This window comes from Protopterus annectens, chromosome 12.part0 (genome assembly GCF_019279795.1).
Source record: "Protopterus annectens isolate FY-2018-M chromosome 12.part0, PAN1.0, whole genome shotgun sequence".
In the NCBI taxonomy this organism is placed as follows: Eukaryota; Metazoa; Chordata; order Ceratodontiformes; family Protopteridae; genus Protopterus; species Protopterus annectens.
Window position 1 is genome coordinate 783,263,768 of NC_056746.1, and position 26,069 is coordinate 783,289,836.

Sequence of the window (26,069 nt, forward strand, 5' to 3'; positions counted from 1 at the left end):
CCGTCCGGTCCCATTGATGCTGTGTTTTTGCTTTAGAGAGAGCAGCTCTCACCTGGGCATCTGAGATGTTTGGGAGGCTAGACTCTGGTGGGATAGATATTTCTCCTTTGGGGGAGGGAGGGAGAAATTTGCACTGAACCTGTCTGCCAGTATGTTGGCAATGTCTGTGGGTTCAGTGATTTTTTTATCATTTTGGACTAATTCTGAGCATATCTGGGAGTTTCCACCCAGGTTTCTAAAATAGCTAAAGAAGGCTTTATGATTGTCTTTTGTGTCATTAGCGATTTTTCTCTCAAAGTTGGCCTTGGATGATTTTATGAGTGATCGTAGTTTTTTGCTAGTATTGATCAAAGATGCCTTCCCATTTAGGGATTTTGCTCTGTCATGTAGTAGCTTTCTCCTCTTGTTGTAGAGTTTGTTTATGGCTGGAGTCCACCAGACTGGGCACCTGCCTTTGGTGGAAAGGGTCTTGATTTTATTAGGGATTGTTTGATCCATATATTCCTGGAGGTTCTCGTAGAAGGCATTTGTAAGGGTTTCAGCAGCGTGGGTTGTGGTTTCCACTGGCTCGGGGGCCTTGAAGGATACCACTCCAGTCTTAAGAAGTGTGAAGTTTGCTTTTGAGAAGTTCTTCACTGTGGTCTTTTTGCTGGGGGTGGGGGTGGGATGTGTATCTCCAGTGAGATTAATTTATGGTCTGATCTCACCAATGAGGGATATACTTCCGATGTGGAGCATTTTGTCCCCATGTTTGTGATAATCAGGTCTAGTATATTTTCTCCTCTTGTGGGAATGGTGACTAGTTGTTCCATAGCATTTGAGTTTATGAACTCAAGTAACCTTTGGACTAGGGTGTTGGGGCTTGAGTAATGTTCACAGTCTATGTTTGGGTAGTTGAAGTCACCCAATATGATGGTGTTTGGAGAGACATTCATACTCTCCAGTGTCTTCAGGAAGGCTGTGTGGGTTTCCTGAGTTTGAGAAGGTGGTCTGTAGCATGTTACAAACTGTAGGGCAGTTTTACCTATGGTTAATTGCACCTGGATGGTCTCCGATGCTTCGTGCGTTGCCACTAACCTCTAGGTGTGGGTATCCTTTATGAATATGGATACTCCCCCTCCTTTTGTGGTTCGGTCCGGATTTTGGGGCCTGAACGCATGATATGAGGTATAACCTGATAGTGCTGGGGTGCTCTCAGGAGCCTTGAACCAGGTTTCAGTCACAGCACTGACATCAATGTTCTCCATACTGAGGAGGGCTTCGAGGGCGTGCATCTTGAGGTTTAGGCATTGAGCAGTATTACCCTTAGTTTTTCTCCATTTTTGTTTTCTAGGGCGGTAGGTTTATCATTTGAGCCTTGCCTAAAAAAGGCACTATGGGGGTGGCAAGAGCCTTTGCCAATATCCGGAAGCCCAGGGGTGACAGGTGCAAGCCATCCCTTGTGAAGCAGTGTGGCTTGTCAAGCATGTCATCCCAGGCAGACAGACATTGGATCCCCTTAGAATGACACCAGTAATTAAGCCAATTATTAAAGCTGATCATTTTGTCTCTGTATTGTGGCATTATTCTTGGTGAGGGTAGGATACTGCTCAGGGTCAGGGTCATACCGGCCTGGGCTACATAATCTGAGAGCTCCTCTATGTCTCTTTTCATGTAGTCCAGGGAGGTACATCTCAGGTCGTTCACACCAGCATGGACAATGACTGAGTCATACTTGTACTTGCTGTGGAGTGACCTGAGTGCTTGTGTTATGTGGCGGATTCTAGCACCTGACAGGCAGCTTACTGTGATCTTTTCCTTGTTCAGTCTGGTGAGTGGGACGTCAGTGTGTCTGACTATGGAGTCACCTATAACAAGTGTGTCTGGCATTGTGTTTGGCCTTAAGGGCTGTGACTGTTTAGCACACTGACTTTGAGAACTATGTGTTGCATGTCTTATGTCTTGAGGTGGCAGTTGCTTGGGTGTCTGCTTTGGAGGCCTCTGTAGTTTTGGTAGATTTTTGATCAGTGCCTCCGAGTATGTCTTTGTGTGTTTATGTGTTTGTTTTGCAGTTGTGATAGTACTATGTGAAACTGGGTTTGTGGTGTGCGTGGTTTCCTTCTCCTCCTGTCTGGTCTTGCCAGTCCTGAGTTGAGAGAGCTCAGCCTCCAGTTTGGCTATATAGTTGAATCTCTCACATGTATTTGTGTTTTGTGGGAGAAGGAGTGGGTTGTCTGTGTACATGAGGCAATTGTAACATTGCCTCAAGATGCCCAGATTCACCAGCTGAACAGGAGAGGACGCTAGCAACTGACCCTTCGACATGCTAGAAAAAGTGAAAAAGTTTGCTGTGTAACTGAGTCAGAAGGGACCTATAGGGAAATGGGTACTCAAGGGGATTCTAGGCTAATGTAGTACTTTGTTTAGTATACAAGTACTTTACCTATATAAAAATGCTTTAGGAGCAAGTGCTGAGCTTTTGAGATAGAGAATAGACTGCTTAGATTGCAAGTACAGAAGTTCTAAGGGAAAAATTGAAGAGCAGACTTTATGGAGCCAGAAATAGTTGAACCTTGTTTAACCGGCGCTGCCCGATGGTGCTCTATGGGCAACTCTGCGCTAAATCACGCAAAAGCACACTAAAGCGGGCTTTATAGCAGGGGGTTGAAAAGAGCTAGGAATTGACCCAAAATGGCCAATAGACTACAAGTTTCTGGCTGGAACCACTGCTCTAGGGACAAATAGGCTGCTCAGTGCTCCCCACTCCCACCGGTGAACAAAGAAGTTTCCCTTTATCCAAATAAGGATATGGAATAGCACAGGAACCAAGCCAAAGCCCAGAGATCAGCAAACTCTGAAAATTGGACTATTCTAGTTTTTCTATGATTCCTGAGTGGGGAATGGTATCAAAGGCCTTGGCCAGATCAAGGTAGGCTGTATGAACCACCTTGCCTTCATCCACAGCTCTGGTGACTGACTCAAAAAATTTGACCAAGTTGAGCAGGCATGATCTACCCTTCACAAAACCAAACTGTGTAGGATCCAGAGTTTACACTACTTTCATCAAATAGCAGTACACTGTACAGTACTAGTATCACCACACTAGATCAGTAACTGTTGTTTAGAATGTCCCTAATTTTATCTCAGGCTTTTGCCCTGTACTTCATCATTCAGGATTACAGTTAGTCAATAATGCCACATTTTAGAGTTTCATACTTCATATTGCCCAAAAAATTAATTTTGATGCTATTTCTGTAAAGATGAAATTTGAACAGGATACAAGGGAAATTCTTCTAAGCTGCAGTAATGACAGTGCTATGTAACTTCTCAGCAATGGCTGAAACTCCACTCTCAATGGAAGTCTGCATCTGAAACGGAAGCAAAGATGATGGATTGATGTTTGCAGTGCTGAAATATAGGAAGTTAAGGAAAAGAACTATCAGTTGAAGTTTTGATTCTGCTACCTAATGCTCCTGTACCACAAAACAGCCAAAATGAGTATTTGTGGTTTGGAATAATAAAGCAAGCTGCTTTATAAGTGTTCAAGAGTTCATAGGTTCATAGGTTCATAGGTAGATACTAGGCTATCTGCCCAAGGGCATTTATAAGCCTAGCCCGTAAGTGTCGGCTTTCGCCGCCCCATAAATTAGTTAGCTGCGTCTATGTCAAGCAGAGCCATAGACGTGATCCCCGGGGTGTACTTTTTATTTCCCATCCACTCGTCAAGGTTCTTCTGGAAGAGTAATATTGAGGTATTCTGTCTAATGTAATTAGGGATTTTGTTCCAAAGCATGGGGAGTCTCTGTGACAGGAATCTGTCTCTCCAGCATGTTCTATTTATTGTAGTGTCGAGGTTTAGCTCACTGGAACGTGTGGCTCATAGTGACTTGGATTTCTTTAGGTGGAGCATGTCCATCAATTTTGAGGTGAACATGGCTTTGTAGGTTAGGCAGAGATCACCTCTGAGCAAGCGGTATGCCACTGAGTAAAGCCAGAGTTTTTTCAGTCTGGCTGCATATGACATACGTTTGAGGCCTGTGATCCTCTTGGTGAGGTACTTCTGTGGTCTCCAGCTGCTGGTAGTGTCTTGTGATGTACATCCCAAAAGGGGCATTGTACTCTATGATGGGTCTGATGAGTGATGAGTATAGGGCACTATTACCTCTTTATTTCTATATGTAATTAGATGGGCTACATAGAAGGATTTCCTAACTACTTTGTCGATGTGATTGTCAAACAAGAGATCACTATCTACCTGAGTCCACAGGTCTCTTATTACCTCTTCTGAATTAAGGGGACTGCCACCAATGTGGTGGTTTGTGGGTGTTTTGTTCTTCCCAAACGGGATGACTATGCATTTTTTGGCATTTAACTTGAGGCCATGACTTTGACACCATGTGTCAGTCTCGGTGAGGCCCTTCTGGAGAATGTTTGCGTCAGCCGGAGTGTCAATTATGGTTCCCAGCTTGCAATCATCAGAAAATTTGGTCAGCAATAGACCTTTTGTGTTTGCCTGTACTTCTGAGAAATATATGCCGAACAGTAGCGGGCCCAAGACTGAACCCTGGGGGACACCACTTGTAACTGGTTTAGAGTCGGACATGGATCCCGCTATTCTTACCGAGTGGGTTCTGTCTGTAAGCCAGCTGGCAACCCATATCGTGACGTAGGGGTTTATGTTTAGGCTGATGAGTTTGTAAATGATACCCGAGTGAGGAATGGTGAAAGCCTTGGCAAGGTCTAGGTAGTCTGTATAAACCACCTTACCCTCGTCAATGGCTTTGGTGATTGTTTTGAAGAAGTCAACCAGATTCAATAGGCATGATCTGCCCTTAACAAAGCCGAACTGAGTTGGGTCAAGTGTTTAGAGGTCTCCTATGTCCTTGTTAATGAGTTCCATGATGATACGCTCCAGAGCCTTGCAGACCAGGCTGGTCAGGCTTATATGGTGATAGTTACCAGGGTCAGTTGTTGCTCCCCCTTTGTGAAGTGGAATAACTGTTGCTGTGCACCATTCCAGGGGCATGTAGCCTGTGGATAGGCTGAGGCTGAAAAGTTTCTTTAGGAGAGGGCTTAGTTCATCTTGCAGTTCGTGCAGGATGCAGCTTGGGTCTCTGGCCCCATTGATGCTGTATTTCTGGCTTTTGTAAGGGCTATTTTTACTTGTGCTTCTGTGATTTCAGGGATGCTGGACTCTTCATGTATTACTATGGGTCATTTTGGGGGTGATAGGGGGGTGAGGCTGGCACTAAATCTATCTGCCAGGATGTTGGCGATGTCCATAGGTTCCGTATATTTTGTGCTATTTTGTACCAGCTCTGCGCATATCTGTGATTTACCACTTAGATTCTTTACATAGCCATAGAAGGCTTTGTGGTTATCTTTCAAATCCTTGGCTATCTTTCTTTCAAAATTTGCCTAGGAAGATTTTATAAGGGACCTAAGTTTTTTTACTAATACTGGTCAGGGATGTCTTCCCTTCTTGGGATTTGCTTTTTTTCTGGACTAGTTTCCTCCTTCTATTGTATAGTTTGTTGATTGCCGGGGTCCACCAGACTGGTTTCCTTCTCATGGAGGAGTGAGTCTTGGTTTTACTAGGGATGGTACGATCCATACATCCTTGTAGGTGTTGATAGAGTGCATTTGTAAAGACTTCTGCATTTTGGGCAGAGTTATCCCTAGGTGTGGGGGGTATGAAGCTACCCACCTCAGTCTTGAGCTGTATGAATTTGACTTTGGGAAAGTTTTTCACTGAGGTTTCCTTGTGTGGGGGAGATGGTGGGGTGTGGACATCCAGTGTGATTAGTTTATGGTCAGATCTAACCAGTGACTGATTTACCTCCAGTGTGGAGCACCTGTCACTCATGTTGGTGATGACCAGGTCTAGTATGTTTCCACCTCTGGTTGAGAAGTTTACCAGCTGATCCAAGGCATTTGAGTTGATAAATTCCAGGAATTGCTGGTTCTGGGAGTTAGTACTAGAGTAGTGTTCCCAGTTGATGGAAGGGTAATTGAAATCGCACAATATCAAGGTGTTTTGTAGGACCTTTATGTTTTCCAGTGTCCCCAGGAAGGTTGAGTGTTGATCCTGGGACCTGGAGGGTGATCTGTAGCAAGCCACAAATTACATTTCAGTTTTGCCTTGCGTTAGTTGCACATGAATGATCTCTGTAGTATCATGTTGTGCCATTAACCTGGAGGTATGGGTATCCTTGATGAATATGGATACTCCCCCTCCTTTTGTTGCTCGGTCCATGTTCTCTGGCCGAAATGTGTGGTATGAGTTTTATCCCAGTAGTGCTGGGGTGCTCTCTGGAGCCTTAAACCAGATTTCTGTTACTACACAGATGTCGACATTCTCCATACTGAGGAGTGTTTCAAGTGTGTGCATTTTGAGATTTAAACTCCTGGCATTGAGTAGCATAACCCTCATTTTCTTGTTTTTTGTGCTGGTTATGGTGGCCTGTTTGACTTTTGGGCCTTGCCTAAAAAAGGCACAATGGGGACAGCAAGAGCCTTGGTCAGTATTCGAAAGCCTAGGGGTGACAGGTGCAAGCCGTCTCTTGTGAAGCAACGAGGCTTGTCGAGCATGTCATCCCAGGCTGACAGATACTGGATCCCCTTTGAATGACACCAGAAGTTTAGCCAATTGTTGAAGCTGATCATTTTTTCTTTATGCTGTGGTATCACATTCTTGGCAAGGGCAGAATGCTACTCAGGGTCAGGGTCATATCCACCTGGGTTACATGATCAGAGAGCTCTTCCATGTCTCTTTTCATGTAGTCCAGGGAGGTACGTCTCAGGTCATTCACACCAACATATACGATGACAGAGTCATATTTGTACTTGTTCTGGAGTGACCTGAGTGCTTGTGTTATATGGCGGATTCTGGCTTCTGACAGGCAGCTTTCTGTAACCTTCTCCTTGTCCAGTCTGGTGAGTGGGACATCAGTGTGCCTGACTATGGAGTCTCCTATTACTAGTGTGTTAGGTATGCTATTTGGCCTTAAGGGCTGAGAGTGTGCGGCACACTGATTTTGTGGTTTATGTGTTGTTTGTTTGGTGATGTGATGTACTGGTGCGGGTTGTTTGGGAGTCTGCCTTGGAGGTCTCTGTTTCTTTGGTATGTTATTAGTTAGAGCCTCCGAGTATGATTTTGTGTGTTTATATGCATCTTTTGCCTGTGCTTGTATAGTTGGTCTATGTGAGGCTGGAGGTGTGATGCAAGTGTTGACCTTCTCCTCTTGACTGACTGTTTCAGTCATGGGTGGAGAGAGCTTAGCCTCCAGTTTGGCGGTATAGTTACATCTCTCACATGTGTTAGAGTTGTGTGGTAGGAGGAGAGGGTTGTCTGTGTACATGAGGCAGTTGTGACATTGACCCATGATACCCAGATTCACTAGCTGGACAGGAGGATACACTGGAAATTGCCCTTTGGTCATGCCTGAATAATAGGGTGGGTTGTTTTGTACTTTTGGCTGGTTGGGATGAATAAACAGCCTTGCCCTGCTGGACAATCTAGTGCTGGAGTTGTGCTTACTGTTAGCTTTAGCTAGTGCTGGGCGTTAAGTGTGTGGTTGAGTGCTTAGGTTGAGAGTTTAAAGAGTTCCAAGGGAAAAACTGAAGTGTAGACTTTGTGGAGCTGGGAATACTTTAACCCTAGCTATCCCACAATGCGCAGTGCGCAAAACCATGCAAACGTGGTTTTTATGGCAGGGAAATGAAAGAGATAGGAATTAGCTCAAAATGGCCAATAGACTACAAACTTCTGTGCTGGGACCACTCTTCCAGGGATAGATAGGCTGCTCAAAGCTCCCCTCTCTCGCAGGTGAACAGTGAAACTTCCCACTATCCAAGTAAGGTATGGGCAACTCAGAAACCTGAAACACAACCCTGAATTCAACACTAGCCTGAAAAATGGACTACACTAATATAGGAAGGTGGGAAAAGCAAAGATATTTTTTGTTTTTTTTTTCTTTTTAGAAGGCAGAAAACAGCAGAAAATACAGTAATACAGGTAAAACGACTTTCTTTAAATGCACAGAAAGGCTAACGCACTTTAGTGTGTAGCCTCCAACAGTTAAACGTTTTAACAGTCAGAGACAGAGAGAGAGAGAGAGACAGAGAGAGAGAGAGAGAGAGAGAGAGAGAGAAGAGTAGTGCTTCATGTAACATAACAACACCTGGACAGGAAGAAGTAATTAGTGTTGAGCATAACTGTACAGAAAAAGGTGTGTTGAAGCTAGCTTCAGAGATAATGCTGTCAGGTTCTGGCTGGAGTATTTTTTATTGAAAAAAAAAACAGTATAGAATCACAGAGGCTTCATCTTTCTTGCAGAAACATTAGGAAGAGAAAAATCCTATTATGCTGCCTGAAATAAAAAGAAAATTTGTTGGGGATAAGATTTACTAGAAAATGGAAACTCCTGGATAGGTATGAGTTTTAAAGTCATTGTTCACTTGTGTTGAGGATATGAAATCATTACTTCATGTAGGTGACTTATATGTGGTCTAATCTGGGTGTGGATGTTGTAAGCCCATACCAAGGAAAGCATTGCATATGCCATTTATGCGCTTGGACCATATGTCATTTTGTGAATCGAAAATTGAGTTAGACTTCTGTGCACTTCCTTTATTTTACTTTAATCTACCGAGTACCAGTGATGTAACTCAGGTGACCATCCTTCTGATGCTTGTTGAGTCTTTATTTACAACTAGTTGTCAGTCATGGGATTCAAACCCCATGTGTGCTAACTGTTCTTCATGTTGGTGGCAGTGGTGCCACCCATCTATGACCTTTGTTACAAAAGGTATGTTTATACCCCTCCCCCCCAGCCAAAAAGTAAAATATGCAGAGGTCTGTGCACATCGGTTATTTTATTTTTTGGTCTGTTTAGTTTAGGAAAGCAGGCAGAAAATTACTTCTTCTGACAGCTATACTAACATGTCAGTGGCATAGCTGATAAAGGAGTTCAAACAAAAGGAAACCAGCATGTTCAATGTCCACAGAGAAGTTATCACTATTATGTGCACTAGAAATGCAACCAGGAGGCAGCCTGGCAGGTTTACAGGGGGCAGACAAAGTTCTGTTCCATACTAAGAGGTCCTCAAAGCCCAAATGGAATTACAGTGACTGGACTTGAAATGGGATGTGTGGAGCTTGCAACAGCTGAAAGAGTGAAACAGCCAGAAACAGAAGAAGGACAGATTCAGTACCAGCACGGGCAAGAGGTAATCATCCTTTGCCAGAGACACAAAAGTCATACGTGGGAGAAGCCAAATCCTAGAAGCTCAGGTCACTATAAAAATCTGTCCACTGTATAAAAAGGGGGATAATTCTGGTAGCTTTATAGGGGAGTTTGAAAGGGGTTGTCATCATCATGAAGTTAATCCAGGCCAGGGGGTGAGATTTTTTTACTCTTTTGGTCATGCATAAAGCAATGCATGCAGTTTCTCGACTTAGTGATGCTGATTGTTTTAAATTATACAAAAGTATGTTTGCTTGCTGATTTTAAATTGACACCAGACAAGTACAGAAAGAAATGTTGACAACATAGAAGAGACTGACTGTATTACTGAATATATTACAGAAATCAGTATTTAAATTTTCACAGAATAATGAGTGGATGGAAGGTCACCACATTTCAAATGCATGCCGATCGTTTGGTTGGGGAAGAAGCCCTCAGTACCTTTCCTAAGGACATGAGGATTTGATTTGCAGAATGGAAGTGTGACACTGGTAAGGAGATGCGGAGGAAAAGTGACCTTTTAGTTATCCTGCTGGTCGCCACTGCATCGAAGGGGGCACCCAGCACTGATCATGTGTTTAACAGAAACCATGGGGCAGCCTATGTCATTACATTAGGTTAGAGAGGTAGAGAGCGAAGTCACAGTTTCTGGTACTTTACCAAGTTTTGGAGTTATGTTTCAGATTTAACCAAATAGATATGTGCAATCCCATTGTCCACTGAAGACGAGAGTAGAACAACTGTCTCAGGAAGCAGCAAGCAGGACTAACACTATGACAGTTGTCTATAGTTGTCTAGAAACAACACTGAATCTAACCATGATCAAAGTCTGTATCCTATACTGGTTGAGAGAAAGAATACCATTGCTATAAAGAACACAGCCTGAGACCATAGACAAGACTTCAGTGGTCAGACAGGAGCAACACTTGCCTGGGCATTCTGCTCCATTTAGGGTCTTAGATGTGAAACCTTTACAAATACCTTTAGCCAGAGTTTACCTGGATTGGGAGGGGAGCAAGGGAGCCATGATGTGGCTGTTTTTGAGGAAATCTGTGGTGATATCTTAATAGGAAATTAATTTGACAATGGAGTATCTTGTGCGCATGCTGTTACATGCAACCAGGCATGGAGGCAATCCCATGGGAAAGGCAATACAGGAGAGACAAATCAAGGGCCCACACCTCCATGATGGACTGGTAGTGTGGCTCCTTGAAAAATGGTACTTTGGGGAAGAGGTAGGTGACAATAGTCAGCCAGATTCTGAGGCATCATTGGCAGACTGTACCACACTTGTTTTGGAAAGGGAGGTGGGGAGGGCCCTCAAAGAGGTGTTATGGGAGGCTCAGCTCTCAGACCATATTTTGTAAGATTTGTGGGAAGTAGCCAACGAGGGTCCTGATACCAAGGACACATGGAGAAAGTATACTTGGACAAAGGTCTATTAAATGGGAATGGACCCCAAGGAGGGCTAAAGGGAGAATGAATACAGAAGTTGACAGTACCTATGGTCTACCAGAAGGCATTTCTGGCCATAGCCCATGATATTCCTTGTACAGGCCATATGACCATAAAGCATGCCAAAAGATGTTTTATGCAGCATTTTTACTGGCCAGAGTTTACAAATGATGTAACTGGGTACAGTTAGACGTGTGAGCAGTGCCAGAAATTTGACAAGACTTGTGCCAAAGAAATCACTTATTTAAAAACAGCAACATATAAGCACACACACATGCTTTACTAAAATAGCAATCACATACAATTAATGTTTTTGTCTCTGAGCATGAGACTTCATCAGACTGTGGATCTAATACATTCAAAACTTTAAATAACATTTCATGTGCATGACCTTTACATCATATGATATATTTTAATACTTCAGTTTCATCTTTTTAAAACAGCTTTGAAAATTTCGATATCATTCAGTTCTGGAGTACCACAGGCATCTAATTTAATTTGCCAATAATTTTCCTTCCAGTCTAACATGCTTTAGAACCAAATTTAGAATTGTCATTCTTCACATATAAAGCCTTTAAAACCTACATGAAGTACAGAATGCTTTGCCAGTTCATAGATGGTTCATAGCATGCATATGTTCATAAATTCTAGAATATAATTCCCTTGATACTCTTCCCACATAGAATCTTACATGCAAGGCGGACACATTTTTTTTTATGTACAAGTGAAATGCCTGCATGTATTGTGCCAAAGTTCTTCACTTTGATGGCATTGGTGTCATCTATCAGTGATGTAATACATAACAAATCGCAATTATTTTAAAGTATAATTACTCTTTATACTAATAGTATTAATTAATTAATTTAATAGGAATTACGCATTTATGGTTAATAATGTATTAGATAGGAATTACACTATAATTTGGTTAGCTTTATCTAGAAAAGAGAGCCTGAAATGACTTCAACTAGAATACATTAGAACTCAATTAACACTAATTACCAATTGAGGATTAAAAAGGTAGCATGAAATATGTCAGAGGAATGAAAAGGTTATAAAAAGATGGAAAGATTTGAAACAGTAGTTACCGATAACTGGGGAAATATGGACGCAGCTGTTGGTTGTAGAGTACTAAAATGGTAGCTTTAGTTATGATCGTGCCTCTTGAGAGCATCATAAACATATTATGCTTCTATGACTTTGCACGCACATTTTTGAGACTGCTAGCACTTGCAAAAATTTGATTATATTGCAGCAGACCTAGAGTAATAGTTACTCCAAGCAGTACTGCTCTTATTGCCAGTTGTCATAGAACATCATAGATGCATGTAACATGAAAATAAAAGCCCATGATGCTTTGCATTGGTATAGCTAAATAAAATTAGTCTTCAGTGCATTCATTATGTATCCTCTGATAACAATACAACAAAGAATACTACCCTATTAGAAAAACACAAATATCAACAACATAATACAGAGTACCCCATGGAATTTCCAAGGCTGATATGGCATTGAAGACCTTTGGTTAGAAGCAGTAGGAAATGGAGAGAGAGTATCCTCACTGGAATTCCCCACAATGGATGGATGGAAGAAATGATGGTGAGCTTTTATTTTAGAAAGCTTAGAAATCTGTGACAATTTGAGTTACAACTGAAAAAACAAAAGCGAAGCACTGGGAGCAAAAACGAAACCGCAATAACTCAAAACCCGTTTAATAAGCGCTTTCGGAAAGATTAGTATCTTTCCTTCTTCAGACAAAAAACATCTTTAAAAACAGCTGTTTATATAAACTTTTGCAAACATCATGTGATCCACTTAATCACGTATACAGATTTAAAACAACACAACACTTTTAAATGAAAGTCAACACTAAAACACTATACACTAATAATTAAAAACTGAAAACTAGCCCTTACTTAAGCAACATAAATATTTAACTTAAGCGTAGTACACCAAATACATACTTTGTGACCAACTTCTCTTATTTCAACCTTAAAAAATATATATATAAAACATCAGAACTTTGAAAAGGAATAAAAAAATAATAATAAATATTACCTTTTCAATGCCAAGTGTTTTAAAACACAAAGAATAGATATATAAAGCCCAGGGAAAAAATGTGCAGCAGTTCTTATCTGCCAAAAAAGTTCTTCTTTTTCCAAAAGGATCTGCCATGGTCCTGCTCTAAAATCATCATTAACATGTTTTAAGACTAAACTTAAAATTATGATCTGGATTCTCTAAAATATGACATGCTAGAGCGTTTGTAGAATCATTCTTAGAAATGGCATAAATATGCTCATAAATGCATTGCTTTAGCTTACGCTCGGTCTTGCCAATGTAAAAGGCTGAACATTTTAAACAATTAGCGACATAAACAACTGATTTAGTCTCACAATTAAAACTACCCATACTATTATAAATTCTATTATTAATAGAAACTGTATTTCCCACATTGACAAACCTGCACTGGCGACAAGCCCCACATTTAACCATCCCCAACCTTCTTTTATTAATGTTTGAACTACTAGCTTCTAATAATGTTTTTAAATTAATACCTCTCCCATATGTAATTTTAGGTTTTATACCAAAACGGTTACGCAAATATTTATCCTCCAATATCAATGCCCAATTTTTGTACAAAACATTCCTAATAAATAAGTGATCTACACTAAACGTGCATAAAAAAACTAGTTCTAAATACAGAAGAATTTACATATAATACACTAGCAAACAGATTATCGGGCATGATGGTTTGTATCTCATTCCGAATGCATAAAATCGGTCTGAAGTACCCAGTAGCACGCTTATGGGTAACTTCTGACCTTACTTCAGCAATCAGAGTGACAGGATAACCCCTGTTAGTGAACATAATACTCAAATTATTGCATTCTTCCATGAAATCATGTTCATCAGTTGTCATCCTGGCTGCCCTTACCATCTGACCCTTAACTACAGCTTTTTTCTGATGGTAAGGCTGACAGCTAGTATAATGCAAGAAAGCATTTGAGTATGTTGGTTTCCTGAATATAACACTTCTAAATCTAGATTTAAACCTGTCCTTATGTAACATAATATCAAGAAAGCTGATATTTGTGTCTTGCACTTCATAAGTAAATTCCAGAAAGTGTGTTAATTCAGAAATTCTGGAAATAAATGGTATAATTGCCTCAGAAGGTCCTTTCCATAATAAAAACATGTCGTCCTGGTATCTCGTATACCAGGCGACATGATTTTTAAACAAGGGTTCCTTAAATAATAAAGTTTCTTCCCAATGGGCCATAATGCAATTAGCAAAAGTGCCCCCACATGGGGAGACCATAGCAACCCCCGAAGTTTGTACATAGATATTACCATCAAACACAATAAAATTGTAAGTCAGTACCAACTCCAATAGGGTCTCAATCAAATAAATGATGTTGTCACTAACTTTCCTAGCTGTCAAAAACTCCCTGATCCAATCCAATCCTAATTTTTGTGGGATAACCGTATAAAGGTCCCTTACATCAATAGTAAGGAAAAGATAGTCGGGATTGAAAGGAATATTATTAATGCTATTAAGGAAACCCCATGAGTCCTTACATATCTGTGGTTCTCATTCAATCAAAGGTTTAAGGACACTGTCAATATATTTTGCACAAGCACACATAATCGAACCCCTGCCATCTACTATAGGTCTAAAAGGGGGGGTCACATATTGACTTGTGGATTTTAGGTGTACCAAAAAATACAGATAATTTGGGAGCAGTAATATTCAAATACCTATACAGATCAATGTCAATAAACCTTTCAAGAAAAAGATCTTCCAAAGTACCTCTAATTTTACGATATGCAATGTTCACTTCATTAATGCTTATCTGCTTACAAGGTCCAGTACTAAGGTGTGCTAACATCTTATCAACATATACGTGCTGGTCCATAAAAAGCAGTCCACCCCCCTTATCGGGTTTCATCACCCTGATGTTACATTGACGCAAAACATTAATAAATTCACGTTGATGTAAAGTGATGTTAAAATTGTTATCTCTATTATTAGACTTTTTTGTGGCTAGAGCTCTCAAATCTAGCTCACAAGCCTTCTCAAAAGCACGTAACGTGTCCACCAATGGTGGATTAAATAAACTAGCCAACCGGAAAGGGTTGGTAAGTGATGATCCCTCACCTAAAAGAACTTTTAAATTAAGCTTACGTACAAATAACTTTAAGTCAATTATAGTCTTAACCAAGTCCAAATGCGTATCAGGAACGAAAGAGAGACCTTTAGAAAAAAAGTTGACCATATCTTGGTCAATATCAAAGGAAGCGTAGTTATAGATCTTAAAGTCACCTTCCGTACTATGAATAATGATAGGATGGTTTAAATATTGGGTCATCTCCTCCTCTGATTCCGCTTGTTCCTCATGTTGGATTGGTTCTTGTTCGACCTCAAGTTCCTTTATTGGCCATTCTGCCCTTGCGTAAAACCCTGTTTGTTATATGCGCCAGATGGATTGTCTCTGTTATTATTATTTTGATTCCTGTTAACATTATTGTTATTACTATGGTTAACACCATCATAATCACTGGCAGATCTATCATTAAATTGGGTTTGATGGGCATTATTCTCTTGAGCTTCAACAACAAGTTAAGTGGATCACATGCTGTTTGTAAAAGTTTATATAAAGAGCTGTTTTTAAAGATGGTTTTTGTCTGAAGAAGGAAAGATACTAATCTTTCCGAAAGCGCTTATTAAACGGGTTTTGAGTTATTGCGGTTTCGTTTTTGCTCCCAGTGCTTCACTTTTGTTTTTTCAGTTGTTTGTTTGCTTTTTTGGTTAATTGTGCGTTTAACATGGCAAGCGAAGATGGAGCGTCACCGCAAAACTCTATGTTTTCGCAAAATGAACTGAATGGTAGACTTAGAATTTCTAATTCATCAGATGCTGTGGAGGCGAATGCTGACGGCAACCTTACAGCCCTTATTCAAGTATTAATGGGTCGTGTTGAACATTTGACCCAACACTTTGAGCATTTTGACAATAATGTTAACTTATTGAGCTCAGGGAGTGCTATGGTTCCTGGTAACACTTTACCTGTTGATGGGCAACAGTGGAATAGAATTGTTTCTCAACAACGCATTGAGCCTGTACATCGATTGGATAATGGCGTTAATAACAGCACCGGTGAGAGTTCTTCTGTGGCTTTGAGTATTCCAGCTGGGCAAAGGACGGCTACATTACAAAGAAGAACGTTGTCTCAAGGTAACGATATACTAAACATTGATAATGAGACTGTACCATCTATATCTAATTTTCTTAATAATAAAAACTATTTCGAACCTGATGCCACCGAAGGGGCTGTGGCCCAACAAGAAGAAACTGCAGTTAATAACATTACTTTACTCATTGGGGATTTTGATTATAAACTGTATAGATGTAAGAAATTTCAGTTAGAAATTGCCTATTTGGAAGAATGCCTGGTTAAGAAAATTATCCCTAAAGGGTTAAGGCGGTGGCGTTTTCCGGTGGGCTTAGTCGAAGGTTCAAATTTCCATCGCCAGCTTCTTTTATTGTTCAATAAACAAGGATTTGAATTCATTAACATGCTTATTGGTCACTACAAACAACAAGTGGATGACTTAAAACATGAACTTGAACTATTGGAGCATTCTATTAAAAGTAACCATGATGTTTTTAGGCATAAATATGATTATATTCGTATTTTTACTAGTATCGATGCAACCATGATTAAACTTTCTAATAATAAGAAAAAGAAAATAACAAGGGATGTGCAACAATATGCCACAAATAAGGCATATCCTTGTCCACCCCCCATTGCACAATCATCTATTGGGTTGAATATATCAGCCCAAATTGACAGTTTAAGAGACAATGTTATAGATCAAGACCAGCTGAACCAGTCCCGTGAACTTGTTGTTGAAGCTCAAGAGAATAATGCCCATCAAACCCAATTTAATGATAGATCTGCCAGTGATTATGATGGTGTTAACCATAGTAATAACAATAATGTTAACAGGAATCGAAATAATAGTAACAGAGACAATCCATCTGGCGCATATAACAAACAGGGTTTTACGCAAGGGCACAATGGCCAACAAAGGAACTTGAGGTCGAACAACAACCAATCCAACATGAGGAACAAGCGGAATCTGAGGAGGAGATGACCCAATATTTAAACCATCCTATTATTATTCATAGTACGGAAGGTGACTTTAAGATCTATAACTACACTTCCTTTGATACTGACCAAGATATGGTCAACTTTTTTTCTAAAGGTCTCTCTTTCGTTCCTGATATGCATTTGGACTTGGTTAAGACTATAATTGACTTAAAGTTATTTGTACGTAAGCTTAATTTAAAAGTTCTTTTAGGTGAGGGATCATCATTTACCAACCCTTTCCGGTTGGCTAGTTTATTTAATCCACCATTGGTGGACACTTTACGTGCTTTTGAGAAGGCTTGTGAGCTAGATTTGAGAGCTCTAGCCACAAAAAAGTCTAATAATAGAGATAACAATTTTAACATCACTTTACATCAACGTGAATTTATTAATGCTTTGTGTCAATGCAACATCAGGGTGATGAAACCCGATAAGGGGGGTGGACTGGTTTTTATGGACCAGCACGTATATGTTGATAAGATGTTAGCACACCTTAGTACTGGACCTTATAAGCAGATAAGCATTAATGAAGTGAACATTGCATATCGTAAAATTAGAGGTACTTTGGAAGATCTTTTTCCTGAAAGGTTTATTGACATTGATCTGTATAGGTATTTGAATATTACTGCTCTCAAATTATTGGTATTTTTTGGTACACCTAAAATCCACAAGTCAATATGTGACCCCCCTTTTAGACCTATAGTAGATGGCAGGGGTTCAATTATGTGTGCTTGTGCAAAATATATTGACAGTGTCCTTAAACTTTTGATTGAACGAGAACCACAGATATGTAAGGACTCATGGGGTTTCCTTAATAGCATTAATAATATTCCTTTCAATCCCGGCTATCTTTTCCTTACTATTGATGTAAGGGACCTTTATACGGTTATCCCACAAAAATTAGGATTGGATTGGATCAGGGAGTTTTTGACAGCTAGGAAAGTTAGTGACAACATCATTTATTTGATTGAGACCCTATTGGAGTTGGTACTGACTTACAATTTTATTGTGTTTGATGGTAATATCTATGTACAAACTTCGGGGGTTGCTATGGGCTCCCCATGTGGGGGCAATTTTGCTAATTGCATTATGGCCCATTGGGGAGGCACTTTATTATTTAAGGAACCCTTGTTTAAAAGTCATGTCGCCTGGTATACGAGATACCAGGACAACATGTTTTTATTATGGAAAGGACCTTCTGAGGCAATTATACCATTTATTTCCAGAATTTCTGAATTAACACACTTTCTGGAATTTACTTATGAAGTGCAAGACACAAATATCAGCTTTCTTGATATTATGTTACATAAGGACAGGTTTAAATCTAGATTTAGAAGTGTTATATTCAGGAAACCAACATACTCAAATGCTTTCTTGCATTATACTAGCTGTCACCCTTACCATCAGAAAAAAGCTGTAGTTAAGGGTCAGATGGTAAGGGCAGTCAGGATGACAACTGATAAACATGATTTCATGGAAGAATGCAATAATCTGAGTATTATGTTCACTAACAGGGGTTATCCTGTCACTCTGATTGCTGAAGTAAGGTCAGAAGTTACCCATAAGCGTGCTACTGGGTACTTTATGCAGTCGGAATGAGATACAAACCATCATGCCCGATAATCTGTCTGCTAGTGTATTAGATGTAAATTCTTCTGTATTTAGAACTAGTTTTTTATGCATGTTTAGTGTAGATCACTTATTTATTAGGAATGTTTTGTACAAAAATTGGGTATTGATATTGGAGGATAAATATTTGCGTAACCGTTTTGATATAAAACCTAAAATTACATATAGCATATAGAAGAGGTATTAATTTAAAAACATTATTAGAAGCTAGTAGTTCAAACATTAATAAAAGAAGGTTGGGGGTGGTTAAATGTGGGGCTTGTCGCCAGTGCAGGTTTGTCAATGTGGGAAATACAGTTTCTATTAATAATAGAATTTATAATATTATGGGTAGTTTTAATTGTGAGACTAAATCAATTGTTTATGTCGCTAATTGTTTAAAATGTTCAGCCTTTTACATTGGCAAGACAGAGCGTAAGCTAAAGCAATGCATTTATGAGCATATTTATGCCATTTCTAAGAATGATTCTACAAACGCTCTAGCATGTCATATTTTAGAGAATCCAGATCATAATTTTAAGTTTACAGTCTTAAAACATGTTAATGATGATTTTAGAGCAGGGCTATGGCAAATCCTTTTGGAAAAAGAAGAACTTTTTTTGCAGATAAGAACTGCTGCACATTTTTTTCCCTGGGCTTAATGAGTATATATCTATTCTTTGTGTTTTAAAACACTTAGCATTGAAAAGGTAATATTTATTATTATTTTTTATTCCTTTTCAAAGTTCCGATGTTTTATATATATATTTTTTAAGTTTGAAATAAGAGAAGTTGGTCACAAAGTATGTATTTAGTGTACTACGCTTAAGTTAAATATTTATGTTGCTTAAGTAAGGGCTAGTTTTCAGTTTTTAATTATTAGTGTATAGTATTTTAGTGTTGACTTTCATTTAAAAGTGTTGTGTTGTTTTAAATCTGTATACGTGATTAAGTGGATCACATGAGGTTTGTAAAAGTTTATATAAAGAGCTGTTTTTAACGATGGTTTTTGTCTGAAGAAGGAAAGATATTAATCTTTCCGAAAGCGCTTATTAAACGGGTTTTGAGTTATTGCAGTTTTGTTTTTGCTCCCAGTGCTTCGCTTTTGTTTTTTCAGTTGTTTGTTTACAATTTGAGTTACATATTGTCACATTAGTTCACAAAATGCATATGAAATAGTTACTTAATATTAAAGGCATTCTGCAATTTTTGTTATACTTAAAGCTTAAGATGTATTTTTCTGCATTGGTGACTGTTTCTAGCATAAAGAATGATATATGATTTATTGTTAATAGTTTTCTTGTTTATTGCAGCTTTTTAATTGTTTTCCATTCTTGCGATTTCTTCCTGGTGATCACAAAAGCAGCTTTCAGAAGAGAAGGGCATTGTTTGACTATTTAAACAAGGCATATCTGGATTTTAAATCAAAACTCAATCCTAATGATTTGAGAAGCTACATAGAGGCATTCATTGTCAAGCAAGAAGAGGAGGTATATTTTTCAATGTTTCAATTAATACATTTTTAAAAATCTAGTTGTTTCTTTAAGTATTTTAATTTTAAACTTTTAATCATATTTATATTTCAACTTAGAAAATGTTCAAATGTAAAACATTGGGTTCTAGCTAATGCCCTAAAAAGCAATGTTTCTAAGATAAATGAGGAGCAATAACAGTATTTCTTCAGATCATAAAAACAACATGATTGCATAATTAAACGACATATGATACCAAGCGCAGCATAACAGACAAACTTTCAGAAGTTCTTTATTCCCTGATTAGTTTTATCCCTCAAGCATGACAGCTATCATCCCTTCTACTACCAAATAGCTCTTTCATTCCTCTTGGGTAACAATTGATTAAAGATTCATAGGTAATTACTAGGCTAGCTGCCATTGCTGGCCATTTTAACCCTAGCCAGTTTCTCTTTTCCTGCTTGAATTAACCTAGCCCATTTGACTAGCGCTTGATCTTAGCCATCCCCTGGTTGATAATTGTATATTGCCCCTAATGAGAATAACTGGGATCATAATATAGATAATCCAAGAGAACCCATGCATGAGATAAAGTATTTAGGGATTGCCTCTCTTCATTAGTAATACAGGGGGCAGTCCTGGGGTACATTTTCTGTTTCCTATCAACAGATCCAAGTTACACTTAAATATGGACAAAGATGAACTTTGTTTTATGTGGATGGGGAGTCTGTTCCAGAGTAACAGTATCATTTGTGAGAGATACCTGTCCCTCTAAACTATTCGGTTGATGCTGCAGAAGAGGTTTAGATCCCTAGACTGAGTATTTATGATGCCATTTAACTTGCAGATGTGCAGTAAATCCATCAGTATTGAGTCTGAGGATGCCTTTTATGCCAGACACAGGTCATCTCTTAGCAGTCTGTAGGATACCAAATATAGTGACATGGCTTTGAGCCGATCTATATAGGACATGTTGTTTAGCCCTATATCTCTGTAGGGATTCCACTTGTTGCATGTGTCTGGATAGATACATTCCAAAGGGGGCATTATACTCAATTATTGGCCTAATGAGAGCTGTGTAAAGGGGGCAATGGCATCCCTAGATCTGGACACAATACCTTTGTTTATAAGCTGTGCAATATAGAAGGACGTCCGTACAACAATGGACACATGCTGGTCAAACATTGGGACTCTTTCCACATAAGTTACCAAATCCCAAAAAACTGGGTCAACTCTTAGGGGCATATTGTCAATGTGGTAGTTTCCTGAGGTGTATGACTTCCTAAAGGATACAATAATACATTTTTTGGCATTTAGTCTCACTCCATGATTCTGGCACCATTTATTTTTTGGGGGCAAACCTTCCTACAGGATGGCTAATTCTTTTGAGGATTCAATGACTCTTCCTAGCTTGCAGTTATCTACAAACTTAGTCATCCAGAACCCTTTGGTATTTGCTTTTACTTAAAAAAAATAGATGCCAAATAGGAGAAGTCCCATCCACTGGAGACTGTTCTCTTTGTGGAAGTAACTTCCCTGTTTTGATTTCCTGCATCATGCCAGTTGACAATCCAGCAAGTGACATAGGGGTTTACTTCCAGTCTATTTAGCTTTTCTACTATGCCTGAGTGGGAAATTGTATCAAAAGGTTTGACCAGTTCAAGGTATGCAGTTGTACTATTTTGCCTTCATCTGTTGCTTTGGTGACCTTTTCAAAAAATCCACCAGATTGAATAAGCACGATCTGCCCTTGATGAATCCAAACTAAGACAGGTCCGGTGTTCAGAGGTCCCCATGTCCTGATTGATTAGATCCATGATAAGTCTTTCCATGACTTTGCATTTGAGGCTGGTCATACTTACATGCCTGTAATTGCCTGGGTCTGAGGAAGGTCCTCCCCTGTGCAAGGAATTGACTATAGCTGTTCTACTTTCCCTTGGTACTAAACCTGTATAGAGGCTAAGGCTGAACAGTGTTGTTAGAGGTGTGGCTAAAGTGTGCTTCATGCTATTTAAGATGCATCCAAGGATATTGTCAGGACCCATCGATGTAGTATTTTTAGCTTCTGATAGCACTTTTAGGACTTGAGGTGGGCCAGTTTCAGGTCAAAACTTGATAGTTATTAAAGGTTTTTGCTTAGTGCTAGCCCCGTTTCTCGCATAGCATTTTTTTTTTCATATCCATTCTTTTCCTACTTGTATGTTTCCAAGATAATATGTATTTGATTTGTATTATGTCTCCCTGGGTCTCCTCTGAAAATTATATGTATGTCCAGTAAAACGTTCCTGGTAATCAAATGTCAAGCAAATAAATTGGTGAATGAGCATGTCTCAGCCTCTCGTGCTGACTGCTGAGATGCTCACCGTCCACTAGGTGGAAGCAACACAACAAACCAGGCTTCCTTCCTATTCCCAGGATGGGAAAATAGCATCAGCCTTTCACTTCCACTTTCCACAGACAGCTCTTCCAGTGACTGGGTTCTAACTAATCCTGGATCACAGTCATGGCTTTACCATGGAGACACAGGAATTATTTTAAAATGCTTAGAAAACAACAAAGTTCACTTGTGTCAGTTTTAATTCATCTTTTTCATTACTTAAAAGTACATCAAAAATTATCTTTGTGGTCAGTGGTCAGCACTTGTTGTATTGGTTCTTCTGGTCATTGAAGCATATGGTCATTAATGCCACCCTCCTTCTCCAGGACTAATAGGACTGCTACTGTGAATACTTGTTAGAGCTTTTATTTTTTATTGATTTATTTATTTATTTTATCTATCTTATCTATTTATCTGTCTAGCTATTTATCTATCTATGTTGTTTTTTGATGATTTATTTATTTACTTTGTGTGTTTCCTCAACAACAGGTACAAGCAGGCACAAGTTAAGGAACCAGGACTGTTTTGTAATCATCATTCATAGAAGTGCTGCACCCTCCATTTCAAAAAGTACCATGGGGATATGGTATTGGAAATAATCAATAATTTATTTCCACCAGAAAGCTTTGTACACAGTCCTCACATTTAGAGACTGATGACATCCTTATCTTTTAGACCCTAAAGTTCAGAGGTTATTTAGTGTAATTATGGAATAATATAGCATCCAGTGACCATTTTTCCATGTTACCATACTTACAACCAGTTTTGAAATGGATATTGCAAAAATAAAACATCTCTTTGATTTCCTTGAGCCAGAGCTGCATTGTTGAGACTTATTCACTGAAATTACACTAGTATGTAACTCCAACATGATGGCAAAAAGTGTCCTTCATTATGGAAATGCCAGTTTCCATGGAGTGGCATTAGAAGACAGAGAGAGAGAGAGAGAAGGACCTATTACATGCCTGATTGGCTACATTAAACTGTGCATATATGTGTTGTATTTAGCACAGGCCTTGTGGCCATAGTCAAAGCTGAAAAGGGTACAGGATGGACTAGTTTACATCTGAATAATGAGAAAAAAATTAACATATAAATAAAATAAAACAACTGTTTTAGGTCCCCTATCTATGTGGGGATGATGGGCTTGCAGTATTCTGAAGTTCTAGTATGGATTCAGTAAAAGATAAGGTTTCCTAAATGGTACTTCTCTCCATTGCCTCCAGCAGGTGATGTTCTGTTACAGCTTTCCCCTTTCTCATATTGCAACCTTGGTCTACTTCATTTTCAGCATCCACTCAAAGAACATCATGGGAAACATGGACAGCCTACCCTTCAAATGTCAAATGTAAAACTTCCACTTCTTAACCAAACTGTACAAACTTGCATCCTATTGCCATTTAGGCAATGCTCTACAATTAGTCTGACTACAAGTTTGCTTTTCTATAATGTCCTTATATATACATTACCACATTTTTGCTGGGTATTTCAACCTGTAGGTGAAGTAGCAATCCTCTAAACCACCTGTAACAATGGTGTGTGTGTGTGTGTGTGTGTGTGTGTGTGTGTGTGTGTGTGTGTGTGTGTGTGTGTGTGTGTGTGTGTGAGTCTGCATACACACAGTGCCAGATCATGGTAAAATGGGGCCCTAGGCAGGGTAATGGACACCCCTGCAGACATTCCAGTATTGCATTACTTTGTGCTCTCTCCCCATTTACTATAAACACTGTTCAAACCAATCAGTGTGTGTACTGTTTTCTTCTTTACTTCTATAATGATTACAGATATTTGGATTTAATTTAAAACTTTTATTTCAAATTTTATAGCACAAACACCGATAGCCATTTGCCAAATGATGCAGTCTCTCAATGAAAACAGACTTTGCATGAGCAGTAGTAACATTCTCTGCCCTTGAAACTCACATTCATTGAATCCCACATTCACAGAAAATGCATCAGGCCAATGGTAAATTAAGTGTACTTTTCAGCTGTTTCCAAACCATGGGCCCTGTGCACACATTTTTAAGACCATGCATAAATGCATGTGCTCTTTGATTCAGCTTCCTGATTGTATTAAATTATATTCCTTGTTTAGTACAGCACCACGTGAGAGTGTGTTTTAGATTTTTTTGTTTTGAATATTTTTCCTATAAGCAATGAAAAAAACATATAAACCTATAGTAATAAAAGTACCCATTTCAGAACATTTCAACCATAAAGGCACTTAAACTGATGTCATTATAATCCACCAATATCAGTCAATATGCACAATCTCTGCAGAAGTAAAAGTCATACGAATAATTTCACATTAAAGAGAGCTATATCCAGTGGAGAGGTTGCTGCTGGAAAACAACTTTGCATTTTGGAGCTTCTTCGATAACTTTAGTGCCTGCTGCCCTTGAATAACAAACTGCCTATGTTACATTAAAAAATAAATTGATGTATTAGTTGTATGCAATAGGGAATGGCTGGCAAACCACAAACAAGATCATAGTTGCTAGACATCTCATCCAAGGAAGGGCACTCTCAGGAATGCAGCATAGCACCACCTCTACCACCCCTACCTTACCCTGCATGGTAGTACCAGTAATCGATCTACCCAATGTAGGAAGAGAATCGACAGCCTTTCGCACAAAAAGCAAGTGTGCTAAGTGTGCTACCTGTTGCACTATTGACACTGGACAACACAGCTATGAAACTCTATGACTGATATTGACAGACTGTAATCCTCAGTGATTTGCAAAAACAAAAAGTTTGGAAGTTTAAGTCGCTTACCTCCCAATAATTAAGTTTCAGGGTTTGAATCTCAGCAAAGTCACTTAACTAGACAGTGCCCCAAGCTGAGGCATTTTACTTACATACACACACACACACAGACCTCCATTGTCATAAAGGACAATTAATTTCCTCTAAATGGAGATTGTTGCTCTGCATAAAATCACGAGGGCTTGTTTGCTCTGAAAGAAAATTTGCACTCACATTGCTGTTACTGTTTGCTTCAAAATGAAAGAATGGAGCTTTGCACTCACATTGCTTGTTGCAGTGCCATTATTTGCACTCACTGGAATGGACCTTAGTTACTCTGTTTAAACTGGATTTTGTTCTGTTACTATCTCCTACTTAAAACTCTGCAGTTTAGGACAGTGTCCTGAGGTTTCTGGGCTAGCTGCTATGTGGGAAGTTCTCCACTGATGTCCTAATGCTTTCTATAGTGCAGCAGTTGGCACAGATGAAGTAGTGTATGACTGTAAACTTTTATGCACTCTTCTTTGCAAACTATTACTCTGTTACTTTGGATAATGACCTTAGATCTCAATGGTGGCACCTGAGTAATCTTTGCTGTATCTTTTATTCTTTCTTTCTGCAAATGTGTGATCCACAACTACAGGGTGTTTCTCAGAAGGATTTCTGTCTGTCTGGGGCTGTAGCACAGTATGTCAGCTAAATGCATCTTATAGTACAGCTAATGAAGGTTTTGCATTCAAGTCTCCTTAGGGCTGTATGGTTTAGTTGCTTTGATTCTGCAAGTGTGTGTTTCCATGGAAGGCTTTTGTCTGATTACTGCTGTAGCTTATTATGTAAATGATGGGCCTTTGATGATACAGGTGATAAAGATTGTGGTTCAACTCCCCTAAGAGTGGTATATTTTAATCTATTTAACCTGCGGTGGTGGTGCTGCGGTAGCGTTGTCACCTCACAGTAAGAAGTTGTCCAGTTCGATTTTCAGCTAGAGCGTCTTCTGTGTGGAGACATGCATGAATGGGCGTACCTTCGTT

General features: G+C 39.2%; 1 protein-coding gene across 1 annotated transcript in view; it reads left to right on the plus strand.

The window, feature by feature from the left end:
* Nucleotides 1-26,069, plus strand: part of LOC122816799 (cytochrome P450 2K1-like) — a 627,013-nt gene that overhangs the window by 324,560 nt on the left and 276,384 nt on the right. The window contains exon 5 of the mRNA XM_044089826.1: nucleotides 19,759-19,935. Within this exon, the coding sequence (XP_043945761.1) occupies nucleotides 19,759-19,935 (177 nt within the window). The remainder of the gene's footprint in view (nucleotides 1-19,758; nucleotides 19,936-26,069) is intronic.